Source organism: Daldinia caldariorum (assembly GCF_022478825.1).
Source record: "Daldinia caldariorum strain CBS 122874 unplaced genomic scaffold F4812scaffold_5, whole genome shotgun sequence".
In the NCBI taxonomy this organism is placed as follows: Eukaryota; Fungi; Ascomycota; class Sordariomycetes; order Xylariales; family Hypoxylaceae; genus Daldinia; species Daldinia caldariorum.
In genome coordinates this window covers 1,030,188-1,047,097 of record NW_025953041.1, presented here as the reverse complement: position 1 = coordinate 1,047,097, position 16,910 = coordinate 1,030,188, and the positions used below count along the sequence as shown (strand labels likewise).

The following is a 16,910-nucleotide window of genomic DNA, read 5'->3' as shown; positions in this document are numbered from 1 at the left end:
ATGTATTATCGCTTCGTACTTCGGAATCAAAACGTCATCAAATCAAGAACGGAAACTTGAATTCTTGAATGGAAGTTTATAAGAATTTTTGTACCACTTCTCATTAATGATAGGTACCTACCTAAGGTAGTCTAGATCTGACAATCTAACATATCCCACTATGCCGACAATAAGTCTAACGGCGCTAACTCTTAGTCGTGGGTTAAGATCGATTAGCGATCGGTCTCGACCTCGGACATCTCCGCTCGGCGCTAAGAAAGACGCCACGAGAAAATCAGGATTGGGGAATTCTGCGGATCGGTGGTTGGTAGGCGTTCCGAGATTATTACTCATGTTCATGTTCATGTTCATGTTTGCGTTCACGTTCTACGCGCAAATATGCCTGCGACCGGTGTCGTGACGAGGCGCGCCTCGAGTGTCAGCACCACAGAGTTGGCTAGACAGCGTGATCTTCATAAATACTACCAGCCATGGGTCGACTCCAAGAAGTTAAAAGCTGTGCCTGCGGATATGGGTCCGGATGCGTCCCGACCAGTGCAATGTTCTCACGATACCACACTTACCGCCCTTGCTCAGCTAGCTACATTAAGACTGGACGTCAAACGCGGTATGGTATCTCTGATAGATTCCAATACGCAGATTATTCTCGCGGAAGCCACCAAAACTTTGTCGCTGGTTGACGAAAGACGGCACGCTCCCGGGGATCACATCTGGCTAGGCCATGTGTCTCTCCCACGTCGGGATTGTATGGATGAGCATACTTTCGGCTCCACCATCACCTATAAAGACAATGAAGGTAACGACGTCGATATTCCTGCATTCGTTGTAAACGACACTCTGGAAGACGACCGCTTCAAGCACAGGCCGTATGTGACAAGTGGAACTAGTGTAAGGTTTTACGCTGGCGTACCTATTGTCACCAAGCTAGGACACGCCATCGGCGTTTACGCCGTTTCCGATATTCGACCGCGACCTCAAGGCCTCAGTCTTGACGAGGCTCAGTTTATGGAAGATGTTGCGCAGATTGTGGCAGACCATCTTGAAAGGGTCAGTAAGTAGCCCCTAGTATCATTGTTGCTTCCACGGAGTCAATTATAAATATAGGTTCCATCTATCGCAAGGGTCTACACTCATGCCCAATCCCAAGCATGTCCGCGATAAATCAACTAACCAAGTGTATAGTGGATACAATGAGCCGTGTTTCGGAGAGGGATTTCATGAGGGGTATATCTTACTTCTTAGAAGATTTATCCGAGTATAAGTTCCAATTAAGCAACGCCGATCGCTCCATACACGCCGCCAAAATGAGGCAGCAGCCGGATGTGCAAGCAACTGATCCTCAAGTTGATCCTCCACGTGGGAGAGCCAGCGAGCCGACATCCCCAAATTTAGCGCACACGTCCATTTCTCCTACTAGGGATGCGTCCACACATAGCGAAGCCCCTATAGGCCAAGGTCCTCGATTCTCTAGGGATGGCAATTCCCACGGCAAAGAAGCTCCTGACTCGTCAACGGATAGTATTCGTAGGATCTTTACCCAAGCCTCACAGTTACTCCGTCAGCAAGTTAAGGCTACAGGCTGTATATTTACAGATGTCGCCTCGGGTCTATTCTCTAGTCAACCGGAGGGGGCGATGTCACCACTACATTGTACCCACCCGGCCGCCTCTTTGGATGTCAATTTTGAATCAACTGAGGACGAAGAAATAGATGGCGACACAGTCAGAGAAGATATGCCATCTCCAGGATATGGACCTACCTTGTCTCAGGCTAGTGTCGGCGATCGACTAGATGAAATGGCTGATGTCCTTGGCGGCGATAATAATGATTTCCCTCAGGGTATAATTAAGCGTAAAAATCTCAAGAAATTCATCATGCGCTATCCGTTCGGCAAATCATTCTACATAAATAAAGGACGCACGATGTCTAACCACACTGCAATCCGTGACGAAGTAGTCGCCGGTGGTGGTGCCAACTATACAGCGTTGAAAGCGCCCGCGGAAGATGTAGAGGATCAACCCCATATGCTCTTACCACGGGAACTTCTAAACTGTATACCGGATGCCAAATGGCTGATATTCCTACCTCTTTTCAATTACGCCCAAAGACAGTGGTTTGCAGCAGGTTTTATCTGGGGCGATGACTTTAAGATGGGCGACCCTGCCGACGCCTTGCCTTACATTAAAACCTTTGGGTCCTGCATGATGAGCGAGGTGGCGAGCATGGAAGTTTTGAACACGAATATTGCCAAGTCTACGTTTATTGCTTCTATATCTCACGACTTGCGTTCTCCGCTACACGGGATGCTCGGAAGTCTGGAGTTCCTCGAGGATACCATCACATCAGCATACCAGACGAGTCTGATCGGAGCGATTGAGACATGCGGAAAGACTCTATTGGATACCATTGACCACCTTTTGGATTATGCTAAAATCAACAACTTAAACCGCACAAGCGCGCGACTTAACTTGTCTAAGGAGACGAAGACGTGGAAAGGCTCGCAAGATATTGGGGAGCCACTATCCACCAACTTCGACCTTGCCCTCCTATTGGAGGAAGTTGTAGAAGCAGTTTTTGCCGGCCAAACGTTTCGCAAGATCAATCTCCGACATCACGACCTTGTTGAGGATGCGTCCGAAAAAGGTAAAGCAATAAATGTAGATCATTCGTCAACAACTGAAGAACAAATTCATAGTGGCAGCGTTAAGTTTTCTGGAAAGGTTTTCCTGATACTTCATATCCAACGTTTGGCGTCTTGGTGTTTACAAGGTCAAACTGGAGGTCTTAGGAGAGTTATAATGAACGTTGTTGGAAATGCCATAAAATACTGCAAATCCGGATACATCGACGTTTCATTGGAGGCAAAGGAAGTCACACCATCTAATTACGAGGTATATCTCTCTGTCAAGGACACGGGCATTGGCATGTCCAAGAACTTCCTCACAAATCATTTATTCAAACCATTTTCGCAAGAAGATTCCTTCACACCCGGTACTGGTCTCGGGCTTTCCATTACGTCCCAGATAGTGAACAATATGGACGGCAAGATTCAAATCGATAGCGAAAAGGGAGTCGGGACACATGTCAATATCTCCATTCCCATGAAGACTGCAACTACCAATGGGTCTTGCGGCGGCATTCAAGACGATATCCAGCGCGAAGCTATGAAACTTACTTCAGGAAAGAAAGTATGCATTTTGGACCCGTTACTAGGTACGCATCATGGAGAATTGTTAAAGCTGGAATCTTCCATCTCCGCCTTCTGCCAGGAATGGTTCAATATGACCGTTATTGAAAGAAAAACCGTCGAAACCGATCCGGATACAGCGGTTTACATATATGCTGAGCCGCCGCCAATAGAGCACCTATTAAGACAACACTTGGAGCGAAAGGAGATGGGCATTTCGGGGAAAGAGCCCGCTCTTATAATTGTTTGCACGAACGCTTTCGAAGCTGCGGCGTTGCGTGCAGCCGGTATCAAGGATTTGGTTTCCCTTGGCAGAATAGTCGAGGTTATTAGCCAACCTGTAGGAGTAAGAAAACTAGGGAAGGTTCTACTTCAGTGCCTTCAACATGTCGAGGCTAGCGAAAATCAGCGGGCCCAGCTCGCTCGCTCTAGAGCACCCTCGCCATCTTCCGAAAGCATCCAGGCACGTGGATACGCGTCTGAGGTTGGATGGAATACTTCCTCAGTTGTCTTTGACGAGAAGGAAGGGAGATACCGGCCCTCGATTGACGCTCTGAAATGGAAATCCGATCAGCAGCGGTTAAAATCGCCATTGGGAGAAACTATCCAACCAGAGCTATTACACCCTAAAACGGTTAGCGACCAACACGGCCCCGCGACAATACAGCATGGCCGGTCTCGGTCTGGGGAGCACACGAGACGGCTACCTCGCATCCTTGTGGTAGACGACAATGCGATAAACCTAAAACTCCTCGTGACGTTTATGAAAAAGATCAAGCTGCCGTATGCTGAGGCTGTAAACGGGCTCGAGGCTGTTACTCAATTCAAGGAGGCCGAGGAGCCGTTCGATTTCGTGCTGATGGATTTGCAGATGCCTGTTATGGACGGCCTCGAAGCAACTCGGCATATCCGCGAGTTCGAGCAGGAGAGAGCGGGGGACCGTACCGCTGCGCCACCATCTACTATCATTGCCATCACAGGCGTTGGCAATGAGGCTACACGCCAAGAGGCCATGGATGCGGGCATGTCGCAGTTCTTGACTAAGCCTGTCAAGTTCAAGGCTTTGCAGCAGCTTTTGTTGGAGCAAGATCAGCCATCATGAGGTGGCGTTTACAAGCGAGTGAATATTTTATTTTGGTCGGGTCAAAGAAGAGGTCAGGTACAATGTTCGACCGCCGGTCCGGGTTGACGGTACGTCCATATATGCAGATGGCGGATAACGATAGCCCGAGCGACATATCTAATAATATGGGATATTTTCAGAGACTATGGCGTCACAGGGAAATGCACAGATGAAGTCTCATGGAGTATTATCCATGGTTAGCCGCGAGGCGCTTCACGGGCATATTCGAGCGTATATCCAACTTGGCAATGCCTCCAATTCCAAGTTTTCTTAACCCCATGACTATCTGTGCTCTTCGTTGGCCTACCTAGATGGTCCAACGTGCGGCCTCCGAACTTGCAGACCTGGCCATAGAGAGTACACATAGAGGCTGTGGGGGGTGTAGTTGGAGCGGTTAGGAGTGCTAGTCATTATCCTATAATACAAGATACAACTAGATTAGCGTAAAATCATGGTTTAATAACATTTGGAGACCTCATTTTGAGGGTAATTTTTTGCACTACGTTTTATTCCGCATTCACGAACTAAATATAAGCCTATCAATGAACCTGCAGGGACTTCGGAAATATTAGAAGGTAACATTGCTACAAGTCAAACGTACTAGTGATTCGCTGGAAATTGATTGCCACTAATTAACGGGTCTTTAATGTTGTTGAATAATTTAGGTAGGTACGATTGTAAAATGGCAATAACAATACGATGGTAGCTTTATTCCATTGTTGTATTAGACAATCTGAACAAGGTTCCATTTAGAAATAGAAACCCTCATTGTTTACAGGTACCTACCTAAATCATGTGATATCCACGTGCTGTGCTCGGTTAGAGTAACCTCCCAGCTTACCAGCTTAGTACCCCATATGTTTTGCGCTTCGATCTTTTTGTGCCACTTTGGCTTTCGTTCCACTTAACACTTTAATCTTTCCTTAAGGTAATCAAATGTGAACCCACATGGCCTTTAAAATCCATCCGGCTCTCATGCAATACAACCTACCGCATCTAGTTACTTGTATGCAAGCAAGATATAGGTTACCTACCTAGGTACCTAATATCGTGGCCAATAAAGTCAATGGAGCCAAGCTTCCAGGGACGGGTTCCTGCTTTAGGCGGCCGCAGGTATTTCTGCACAACTTCAAGCGATTGGCCGAGAAGTCCCATAAACGCCAAGCGTCAAAAAGTAGCTGCCAGTAATATACAAGCGCGCGTCACCATCTTCAATTAGCGAAACGTCAAATGAAGGAACTAAAAAAGTACTCCTCGCAGCGCTTAGCCAACCTTTTTTCAAGCCCGTTTGAAATACGATACGAAAACGAGACGAAAACTAATAAGTGGTAGTTCTCCAATACTATGTTATTGGATGATTTACACCGATTCATCTGGTCCTCTCGATAGGTCTTGATGATGTGATGTTGAGTTACTAGCAAATTCGACGTGGGACGTCCCATCCAGCCGAAACTTTGGCGAAACCCCCATGTCCGTTCTACGTCACGATCTTGGTCCCAACAGTGGGATTTCTTAGCGCAGGAGTAACCAGCTGTGCCTAATTAACCTATTTGTTGTTCAATACAAGATGAAGGGTTCTCCCTCCTCCGGGCCAAGATCGTCAATGCTTCAATGCTTGTAATCATTAGGTTAGGTACTTTCCAGATTTCGTTGGTCGTTTCTTGTGAATTGCGGCTCTTTATTTTCCGCTACTTTTTTTTTCTTTGTCGTTTGTTCTCTATACTATAACTATTATCTTGTTCACCATTGTGCCGTATATCCGATCTCTTGTTCTGTTTTGAATCCGACTTGGCATTCCTTTAAGATCCTTGGGACCCTTTATTACAGACACTAAATAATATGAACTGCCGTTCCTCCATGCCGCAGGCATCATAAACCATCTTCCGCCATTTTCGCATTTTTTTTTCCTTTTCCTTTTTCATTCCTTTTCCGATAGACACTCATTTACTTTCATCCAGAAAAGAAAAAAAAAATTGATACACAAAAATGCTCATTTTAGTTCTATTTTCACACCTTCTCTTATTCTCCGAGGCCTCGGCGGCAGGTCCGCTGAGGCGAGGAGAGAGGTATGTTCTCGACGAAATAGAACAGCATAATGATGGCCAACTGACAAGTTTTAGATTGAGACACCGTGGTGCGCAGGGGGGCTTGAAGGTTTATAGGTCGGCGAATACTACGGGCATTCCTACCGCGACGACTACGTCCTTGCCGAGTGAAATCCAACCATCGTCAGTTGTCTCCACTTCGAGCGCGAGTTTTACTTCAGGCCCGGCTGGATCTAATTCTTCCGCTCCGATAATCCCGTCGCCCACGGGCAATCCTGCTACCATTCCTACCTTTAACTTCTTCCCATCTTCCACAGTTCCTGTTGGCCCTCCCCCTGCGTCTACTGCAGACTTGGTTGCCTCAAGCTCGACCGCGGTCGCCATCCCGTCAAACTCAACTGCAAGCTCATTTGCAGCATCTGCAGGACTATCTCTATCTACGTCCTTGTCTCTTCCTCTTGCGTCAGAATCTTCAGTTGTATCTCTTACCGAGTCTCAATCAACCTCGACAGCCCAGAGTCAAATCTCGCAGTCCACACAATCAACGCAGTCCACGCAGAGTAGCTCCGCGGTTTTGGTGTCTTCCACTTCCATAAACTCGAGCGCTAGCACCACCCTTCCTTTAGCGACAAGCTCTGAAAGTGCTAGTAGTCTAAAAAGTCTAACCGCGTCGGCTACTGCCACATCCACTCCGCTTACAACTGCTTCATTTGAGTCAGTTGTGAAATCATCTTATGTATCTCATCCAGTAACGCCGACAGGGACACTAAATCCTCAGGTTCCCACCATCATTAGTTCCATCCCTCCTTCTTCAACGACAGTTTCGCCCGAAGTTCTTGCTAGTAACCTGGCCGATGCAAAGAGTTATAATCAGGTCTTCTCAGGTTTGACTGAGAATTCTGCTTGCGCTTCTGGGCAGGTGGCCTGTGTCCACGGGAATATCGCCATGTGCTCTAGTGCCGGCGCATTCGAGATTACTCCCTGTGCCGACACTTTGACCTGTTATGCCTTGCCTATGACGACTGTCAGGGGCGTTCAGATTGGTTGCTGGAATGATGCGACCGCTCGTAACGCTTTGGGTGGTGCTGTGCCCCCTGCAGAAAGCGCAAGTTCTTCTGCCTCACCTACGGAAACCGAAACGTTTGACGGGTCCTCGGTCATTGTGACGTTCACACCAACAGCCACCCAGACAGTTAGGACCACCATCAGTCAAGACGTATCCACACAATCCTCTCCAGCAGCCAGCTCTCCAGTTCCAGCTCAACCTTCGGAGAAAACAGTAACAGTCACTTACATACCGACTACTTTTAGCACTGCGACGCGACCTTCGAGCTCGCCCTTACCTCCCAGTATAGTCACAGTTTCTGTGACAGTAACAGCCCCCAACCCAGCTCCCACGACTGCAACACCAGTTGAGACCACGCCCACCGACTCTGGCCTTCATGTAATCCCAATTGAGACAGATGCATTCGATTTCCCGGGTCTTCGAGGTGATGGTGGGAACGACCCTAAAGATGTCCCATTTTTTACGAAGCCGAATAACTTCGTTGCTAGTTCGGCGACTCCAGTTACCGTCACTGTCACTGTAACCGAGAAAGAGACAGTGACGGAGACGATCGTCGTTCCCACACAAGGCTGAAGTAATGGTTGATGGTATTTAGTAAATAGGCATTGGACAGCATATGTGGTGCATTTACAAGCATTCAGCGGGAGTTTGGGACATGTTGATAACTTGATGTTCTTAGATGGTACACCGTGCAGGAGAACCTTATACCCTTCAAAAATAGATATTTTTCCACCTACCTACAGTATTTTAATTGAACAAACATTTCGATTCTAAACTTGATTTTAATCTCGATTCTCTTGTCATAAGTCCTATTACCAACGATAAATCCACGAGCTTCGAGGGGGTATTTATATTACCTCGCATCGAACAAAGTATCTCCTATGCCCGATGGATACGACATACGTGATATATGAAACTATGCTCATTGGTCCTGCGCAAAGAAGCGGGGTTAGTAGGCGTGTATAGGAGGTTTTATGATGCAATACTCTCTCAATACCAATCATATAGTTACTCGTATAAAAACGTCATTATCCTCATTAATCATCGCAGTCCTTTCCATCTAATTACAGAAATCGGTCGGCGAGCTGAAGCCAACTAACCACTCAATCGCCAACCATGGTGTCTCGTCCTCACGTCATTGGACCCCCCTCCCAGCATGCGGAACCTATCGACTCGCCCACAAACAGCACCGCAGACGAAGACAAACGGCTGGCGGACAAATTCGCAGCGCACCGGCACTTAGTCCCCCTCGTATCCCAGGACCCCTCCGTGCTCTTCCTCAACGCGGCCTCCGCGCCACCCTCCAACCTAATCGTCCACGAGGCTATCGCGCGGTACTCGGCGCAAGCGCTGTACGACCCGGCCCCGCACGCGGGCTGGCGGGAGACGCGCGAGGAAGCGCGGCGCCTCGTGGCGAGGTGTATTAACGCGGAAGACGACGGGGCGACGACGATCGCTTTCACGCGCGACACCACGGAGGCCCTGGGTACTTTTATCCGCTGCGTGCGCTTCCGCCCCGGGGACAACGTCGTCGTCGTCGATGCCGAGCACCCGAACCAGACGCTGTGCTGGCTCGCGCTGCGGGGCAGCGCGGGGCTCGAGGTCCGACAGGTCCCCACCATTCCGGAAGCGGGGCCGGGGCCGGGATCGGGAAAAGACCGCATCGAACCGGTGACCGCGGAGACGCTCCGGCCGTACGTGGACTCGCGCACGCGCGCGATCGGCATCAGCTCGATGACGTTCGACGCGGGGCAGCGCAACGACGTGCGGGGGATCTGCGCGGCATACCGGGCGCGGGGCATCCAGGTGCTGGCGGACGCGACGCAGCAGGTGGGGTTCGCGCGGCTCGACGTGCGGGCGCTGGGGGTGTCGGCGGCCGCCTTCAGCCTGCACAAGGGGCTCAACGCGCCCACGGGGCTGGGCGCCTTGTACGTGTCGCCCGCCGCGCTGCGGGAGCTGGGCGACCCGGTCCCGCCCGTCGTGAGCATGGAGGGCGTGGCGAATCTCGACCAGAGCCTCGTGGTGCGGGTCCGTGGTGACGATGACGAGCCGCTGGAGCTGCGCCCGGGCGCGCGGCGCTTCGAGCACGCTAATGTGAGCTTGGTGGCGGTCGCGGCGGCGGCGGCGTTTACCCGGTTCTACTTGGATGTCCTGGGGCCCGCGGACGTGGAGGCGCATTTGTACGGGTTGACGGAGGGGTTGGGGAGAGAGTGCGATCGGCTTGGGATACGGGTCGTTAGTCCGAGGGAGAGGGGGGAACGCGCGCCGCATATTGCGGTTCTAGCGCTGCCGAGGGAGTGGGGGGATTATTTTAGGGGTCCTGGAGGGGCGCGTGTGACGATGAACAGGTTAGGCGCGAGGGTGTCGTTCGGGTTTTATAACTCGGTAGAAGATGTGAGGAGGTTTGTGAGGGTGTTGGAGTTGGGAATAGCCCAGGGGTTGGGAATTTGATATCAGTGTTAACTGTTTCGTTGGTAAGGAGTTTAAAGATGAGGTATTAGCTTGCATTTCCAACAAATTTGCGCACCAGCTTAGGTCTAAAACTCCGTTCAATTCGGATTTTTAATCAAAACCCTTCACTGGCTCAATGAAAGCAGTTCGTTCCCAATTATCAAGATTTGCATAGTATGAGTTGCATGCTTCCTCTCTTCTAGCAAGAAACGGGTTGCTAGCTTTATGGAAACGTCAACAGTTTGAATACTCCTGTAGCTTGGATTCTCCAGTTTTGCCATCAGGATTTTGGGCGAACTCGCGGAGAAGTTCTTCATCATTATCTTCCAATCCTTTTTGCAGTTTCTCCGTGTTGAAATTAGGAGATAACCAGTTGTCATTTTTGCTTAGACGGCGGTACGTCAGTAGCTCGGCTTGTACGGCTGCCCACATATGACCATGCTTCGGATTCGCACAATATATTATTTTCCCTTGTTCACCTCTATCCATTAAATGATCCGGACTATCACAGTCGTGGAATTTGTCTTGCTGGCGATCTAGTTGTAGAATGGAAATGAGAATATCCCATCCGCGATGAACTTCATCAGTCCATAACCCTCTACGCTGAGAGCGTACTTTTGATGCCAACTCTGCCGGAATCAAAGCGAAATGTTGACAATCGTCTGTCAACCCATGTCCTAATAGCTCAGGAATCGAGACTTCCGCGGTAAAAGAGGGGTCGGCCCGGTAGGCTATCAAACATACAAGACAACATATCATCCCAAAAAGATTCTCGCCGTGCATTCCCTTATCTGCTAGGAAGAATGCCGTTAATATCAAAGCATGAAGTGGTCCAAGTTTCAGCTCTAGCCCACAGCAGCTACATCGCCGTATAAATAATCCGCTCGGTGTGTTAATTTTTGGTCGCCATGGAACGCAGAACATAGCGGATATGGAATGACATACGGCTTGCACCGACGTATGGCAGAATATGTGTTTCCACTCGTTTGGAATGGACGGCCTCCCGGAAGCATACAATTGTCGGATACAAGGAGAGTCAGCATCCCATATTCCACAAGGATCGACATCCTGTCCGGAGTATTGAGACGGGTGAATAAGTTTCCCGCACACAATTTCGAGTGGTAATTGGCTATGCGATCGTAGAATTGAAACTAATAATGTATCCAAAACTGTAAATCCAGAATCGTCGACATATCTCATATTTATCGTGTTGGCGCCGTGTAGTATATTTACCAGTGTATTCATTACGAGGCAGCAAGTCTTAGCACCGTCCAAGTACCTTGCTGTTACATGAAACGGAAATATAGAAGGATAGGCCTCAGGAAGCTCTCCACCGTAGGACTTGATAATTTGTTCCATGATATCTTTATTTCGTAACCTTATGGCGAACCCAAAAGCCTCTGCTTTTAGCCCATCGGGCGATTTTTGTACTGCCTTTACAATTGCATCTGCAGCTAATGGGAGATCCTCCGCGTCGATTGAACTGAATGGATTCTCTTGAAGCCCTTGAGTTATCGTAGCTACGATACTTCTCTGGGGGCTATTCGCGCGCCATGCAGACCATGTGGACTCGTCATCATTGTCAAACGCATCTTCAGATTCATTCCTTTCTGTCGGCAGGGGAGGAAGTGGTTCATAAAATGATTGCCTGTGGTGTATGCTCCATCGGCAAAGTTGCGTCGGCTGTTCTAGAATTGAACGACAGCTAGATGGCGGGCTAGATCACTGATTTATGTCTGGATTTAGAGGGGACGATGTAATCATTCCGGGAAATGACTTAAATTTAATAAGGGATAGAGTCCATATCTTTGGCCCCCTTCCCCAATACTTCGTAGTCATGAAGGAATATATCCAAAAGTCGTGAAGCCATGTGGCTAGAGACCTAGAGCGAAATGGATAATCAGAACCGCCCGATATGGTTTTGGGGTTTCAAAAAGAAACCCGAAAACTTACTCTCGTTCATCTACTGTTAGCTCTGCCAGTAATTCTTGTTCTCTGCCTTCCAAGAAGAGACGGGATCTGTCTAACAGCACGTTTCGTTTTACTAGTTGCATGGTCGGTGATAGCGCACTATCGAGTCTTGAGCCAGATGTCGTTGCTTCTGGACTTTTGGCAGTTATGTAAGACAGAGTATGAGGGCCAGTGCTAAGTGTTGAAGAAGTAACCCGCTCACCAAGGCCGTGGGTCCTAGCGGCGTATGGGATGTTGTGCCGAAGGAATCTAAGAGTGGAATTAGATATATCAACTTTGCAAAAACTTGAAAGGTTCTCAACTTACGTTCCAGGATGCAAGATCAATGGATCGCTTCGACGGATAGTGTCATTGATATACCGCTTGAGCTGCTTCTTGTCTACGTTCTTTGAAGAGCCACCTTGGCTGATGGTTACGTCAGATGTGCTGATTCCATCTTGTCGGAGACGCTTCCCTAGGACACTGATTGCAGCATTCTTCTCTTTAGTTGTTATGCTTTTCTTTATGCCCCATCTCCTGAAGTGCGCTCGGTATTGATCTGGGCTGTTTATTGACGGTAATATAAGTAAATGGAATAAAAAAGATGAGCGATGCAACACTGACTAGGCGGTGAAGCTATACTCCTCCTTCATTCGCTCCGAGATGCGTTTGAATGTGTTGTTCTCGTTAATATACATACGGATGAGAACAAGTTTAAGATATTCCCATCTCTTATCATATGGAATATGTAAGAATTTATCCACCATGCCATTGTTAGCTAAGGAGTTCGAGGGGTTCATTTCTATTGAAGGCTTGCCTCTTGCATATAAAGATGTATCTTGTGGGATCAGGATATGAGCGAAGAAAGCTTAGAGGGGTAAAGGATGGAGGTGTGTTGTTATATTACCGATCAATTGGGGTCCAGGACAGCTCAGGCAACAGTGGTACGCGGCTCGATAAAAGATTGCCATAGATCACTCTAGTCGGGCGCAATAGACGAACCAATCGCCCAAGCGATCTTAAAAATTGTCAAGCTTACCACCCAGTATCTAACGGTGGCCCCTTAATGGCCGATAACCACACTTGCCCACATGAGTTGGCATGCATGACTGCTGCAAGTACGGCATGATGTTCTGTACATATGTAGTATGTAGAGGATTGCCTTGCAAGGCTCTGTTGATTACCGAGAAGTCCAGACATAGCTGCAGCCTGCGACTGGGGTCCTACTTACCTTAGGTACGTACCTAGGTACCTAACCTAGTACATCTGACTATCGCATAGTGCACTTGCCTTCATAGTAGATATTAAAGGCACGATCTTATTGATAAAAAAAAAGTAAAGCTACTTTCATTTGGTTCTTTCATGCCAGGTTAGTAGAGTTCATATACCTGCTATGTACCTAAGGTAACTAACTCTAAAGGAACTTTAAACCCGACCTGGTTGGCCGTAACTAGAGCTCTTCATGTGGTAGTCGGTGAAGTATGGCCTCGATTCTAGGGTGGAGTACACTGCGGCTTCAGAGAATTGTGTTTCGGTTCCAGATGTACCATCCAGATATACCATGCATATGCATCCATATGCAGGTGTCACGAAAACTTGCGGGTGATACGAAACTCTGTATGCAATAATCCATCGAACATTACGGTTGTAGCCAATCACACAGACTATATGTCAAATATTCAGCGAATATTTTTTATATGGTAAACCAAGCCTATTATGCAGGGAATAACCGGAGAGTAGGTAATAATACATAGAATGAAGAATGACGAGACCAACTGGCGAAGGGCCTGATGTAGGAGGGGACTTAGACAGAAAGTGCAGAGTAGCCCGTGTAGAAAGTATAAGTAGGTAGGTATTGGCTGTCTTTCTGATTTCTGATCTCATTCTTTTCTTCAACCCAGGACAATATCAACTCGACTTGAAGCATCGATAACTTGACGACTTATACTTCATATATCCTCTTCCAAGCTTCTTCCATATAATTATACCTCTCCATCACTAGAACCTTGTGTAGTTAGCACTACCTTGTCAGCTATCTATCTACTTCTTTTCACACTTACTACGTCGAATACTTATACCTGTTCATACTTGCTTTGACCTATACTTACCCCCACTCATACAACATCATCCATATCACTCTACATACTTAGCCTCCAAGCCAAAATGCCCCAAGATTTATCCTCGATCGACCGGGAAATCCCTTCGTAAGTGTTTTACTTTGGCGAATACCCGTGTTCTTTAAGGGTGTTATTTCTAACATTATCATCCCCTACATATAGACACCTGTCTGAAGTAACGAACGACAGCACTAGGACTGAGCGTGGCTCACCTGTGCCTGATCTACCAGATGTCCCCGAGCCTAATGACGCTCCTGCAGATACCCAGGGTTACCAATCCAACATTGACCAGGATCTACTCGGATTCGGAGCTCAGTTTGACGATAAGAAATAAGACTGTTGATGATGGGGCTATATAAAATAATGTTAGTACAACACATGCTGTCATCCGATAGTCTTTAGATTAACCTTAACGTTAGGGTCTTACAGCAGCCTTCTATGTCTGGGCAACGCTATGATTACATCTGGATATGCTATTGTGGGATGATATATGGACACATGGGACACATTGGTTTCTAACGTTGCAGTGGTATAGCTTCCCGTCTACTTATTGGTTCTGTTTTCTTTTATTCTCTTAGCCTATTTGATCTCACCTCCTATTAGGGGGCCTTTGCAGCTGCTATTGGTATTTTCTCTCTCGGGTTCATACCTTTCGGTATGAGGTACCTATCTAGGTACCTGTTATTTGTGTGTTAACGTTGTCTTTCCCCTCATCCACATAGCCCAACACTACCTTCCGTCTGGATACTACACGTCACCCTTTCCTTAAGCACATGAGGATCAAGTTGTCAAGGGGCATGAGAAGATGAAACTTAGTGTAGAGGTATATATATTACACTTCAGAGAATAGCTGAATAGATACCTTAAATACCTTTGAACCATATAAGATTGTCTCTGTAGGAAAACTTTGTTAATGCTAGTTGAATCTCCGATTTTCGTTTCACTTTATCCTAAGTTAATTGCCCCATCGAAACTGGTATACCATACAAGATTAGCCAAATCGGAACCAGCCTAGTATGAGGTATATTACACCGGGCTGGTACTGGGTAGGCGAGGTCAAGTGGCTACGTACGGCGCTATTCCTAATTGAAGCTTGTTACGCAGATGAATTCTACTTGCCAAGTAATATCACATAACGGTGGATATAGGTTAATAAGATCATAACGCTTAAGTACCTAGGTACCTAGGTAACTAAATAAAGTCCAACAAATATAATCATAGCCATGGAATGCGGTAGTATCAAGGGCTTGTGCGCTTATTTATCTACGGCGCCGGAATCTACCTCCGAACCCAGTCGGGGGCCCTTTCGCTCCATGATTCTTCAGCTTCAGTCTCTTGAAGTTCGCGTGGGCTAGCTCGTTAACCTTCCTTACTGCCTTTTGGACCTTCCCGTGTTTGTTCTCCGCCTTATTTTTCTTTTCAGCAAGCTTCTTCTCTTTAGGCTCTTGGCCTTCGTCCTCCGTGGGGTCGAAGTCAGAATCGGAGCCCAACTCTAGCGGCGGACTGTCACCCTCCTTCGTCAAGCCAGCCTGCGTCTCAGGCACAACGTCACCTTCGTCTCCAGTCCCCGGCTGTTCCTCCGAGGGCATCTGCGGCCGCTTGCTTCTAGTAGGCCGCATATTGACTCGTCGCGTAGTTCGCTTCTGCCCCTTTTTCTTATAGATCTTTAGAGGCTGCCCGTTACGGCCCACTTGTTCTTCTGTCGGACTATCATAAAGTGCCTCATCGTCAAATCCACCAAGGAGCTGTTGTGCCTGACTATCCGGCTCGAGAATATTCTCGCTTTTCTTGGCAGGCTTTGAAGGGGCCGGCTGGTTAGCATCATTCTCCACCTCGCGTAATGCTTCGAGATCGTCATCCAGCGCTTCTTCCTCGAGCTTCCGCAGACTTGCCACTGCGCTACTTAGACTACGACCTAAAGGTTTACGAGGAAGGCGTAAGGGTGCCGGAGCTATGTAGTCGCCATTCTCATCCACTGTTGTCAGGGGCGCTCTTCTGAGGAAAGATGGTGTAGTCAGTTGCAACTTGCGGATAGAACTTGGCGTTCTACCTAGAGGAGTATTTCTATCCCGTCGCGAGGGTGTTGTAAAAAGCGTGGTGCGCTTGTTCGATGTGGGTGTTTTATTCAGTTTGACGGCGTCATCAACATTCTCACTAGTGGCATTCTTGCTGGGAGTGGCATGGATTGCGCTGTCTCCCAAGGAGCCGCTCCTCCTATTTTTCGAGGGCGTGTTTTCATCGTTCTCGTCCAACAAGTCAAACAAACCTAGAATACGTCCATCCCTCTGAGGGGTAGGCCCAACTGACGTGGGCACAGCTGGACTGAACAGTTTCCGCGAGGATGGCGTCGCAAACATCTCTGGATCTATGATTCGCTCTCGTATATGAGAAGGTGTCTCGGCAGGTCTTGGACGTTTTGAAGGTGTCACTGCGGAAGCTTCTTCCGGCTCACGTTTTCGCGAACTTGACGATTCCTTCGATTTGTTCTTTGGAGGGGGAATCTTCCCCGACAAGATATCACGGACTTGGTTGTACTTTTTATATTTGCGAGCTTAATGATATATGTTAGTACACTCTGTAACGAACAATTTATCACTGGACTGGTATCTAACCTATTTCTGGATTGTTCTTGATGTCCTCACGACCTGGCTTTGCGCCACCATTGCGGCTTGCCCAGTCGGCCTCGAAATGCTTGAGGTCGGCGCGTAATTGCTTACACGTGTCTTCATATTGGAGTTTCTCACTTTCATCCATGTTGGTTTGGAGATAACCTAATTAAAATTATATATTTTATATAGAATTGGACGTGCTTTATGAATGGGCTTTGCTGAACAGTGAATTTAGTTGTTAGGGGAAGAGATGGATATATTGATAAGAAATGGTAAATCGCCAAAACGCGACAAGCTTTAATGGAACGCGACGCGAACCCAATTTTAGGTGGTGGGGCAGTTTAATTGACCTGCATACCTCC

The 16,910-nt window shown here is 47.8% G+C and overlaps 6 protein-coding genes across 6 annotated transcripts; 4 read left to right on the top strand and 2 right to left on the bottom strand.

Annotated features, from left to right (window-relative positions):
- The first annotated feature begins 43 nt into the window (after positions 1-43).
- On the top strand, positions 44-4,398 carry F4812DRAFT_328177 (uncharacterized protein). The gene is made up of 2 exons (XM_047931540.1): positions 44-1,051; positions 1,183-4,398. The coding sequence occupies exons 1-2, from the start codon at positions 379-381 to the stop codon at positions 4,287-4,289; spliced, it is 3,780 nt and encodes a 1,259-aa protein (XP_047791719.1). The 5' UTR covers positions 44-378; the 3' UTR covers positions 4,290-4,398.
- Positions 4,399-6,296: 1,898 nt separating this feature from the next.
- On the top strand, positions 6,297-7,994 carry F4812DRAFT_457941 (uncharacterized protein; the record flags this gene model as incomplete). Its single annotated transcript, XM_047937262.1, has 2 exons — positions 6,297-6,376; positions 6,431-7,994. 2 exons carry the CDS (start codon positions 6,297-6,299, stop codon positions 7,992-7,994), a joined length of 1,644 nt encoding a protein of 547 aa, XP_047791718.1.
- A 298-nt stretch (positions 7,995-8,292) lies between these two features.
- F4812DRAFT_328112 (PLP-dependent transferase) lies at positions 8,293-9,989 on the top strand. Its single transcript, XM_047931539.1, has one exon. It carries the CDS (start codon positions 8,538-8,540, stop codon positions 9,870-9,872), a length of 1,335 nt encoding a protein of 444 aa, XP_047791717.1. The 5' UTR covers positions 8,293-8,537; the 3' UTR covers positions 9,873-9,989.
- Positions 9,990-12,622, bottom strand: F4812DRAFT_470365 (uncharacterized protein; the record flags this gene model as incomplete). The annotated part of the gene is made up of 4 exons (XM_047938974.1): positions 9,990-11,589; positions 11,826-12,092; positions 12,150-12,386; positions 12,447-12,622. 4 exons carry the CDS (start codon positions 12,620-12,622, stop codon positions 10,107-10,109), a joined length of 2,163 nt encoding a protein of 720 aa, XP_047791716.1. The 3' UTR covers positions 9,990-10,106.
- A 1,363-nt stretch (positions 12,623-13,985) lies between these two features.
- F4812DRAFT_457938 (uncharacterized protein) lies at positions 13,986-14,273 on the top strand (the record flags this gene model as incomplete). Its single annotated transcript, XM_047937261.1, has 2 exons — positions 13,986-14,026; positions 14,102-14,273. The coding sequence occupies 2 exons, from the start codon at positions 13,986-13,988 to the stop codon at positions 14,271-14,273; spliced, it is 213 nt and encodes a 70-aa protein (XP_047791715.1).
- A 627-nt stretch (positions 14,274-14,900) lies between these two features.
- On the bottom strand, positions 14,901-16,826 carry F4812DRAFT_422911 (DNA replication/checkpoint protein). Its single transcript, XM_047933714.1, has 2 exons — positions 16,552-16,826; positions 14,901-16,490 (listed from the first exon to the last, which is right to left on the bottom strand). The coding sequence occupies exons 1-2, from the start codon at positions 16,691-16,693 to the stop codon at positions 15,199-15,201; spliced, it is 1,434 nt and encodes a 477-aa protein (XP_047791714.1). The 5' UTR covers positions 16,694-16,826; the 3' UTR covers positions 14,901-15,198.
- Positions 16,827-16,910: the final 84 nt, after the last annotated feature.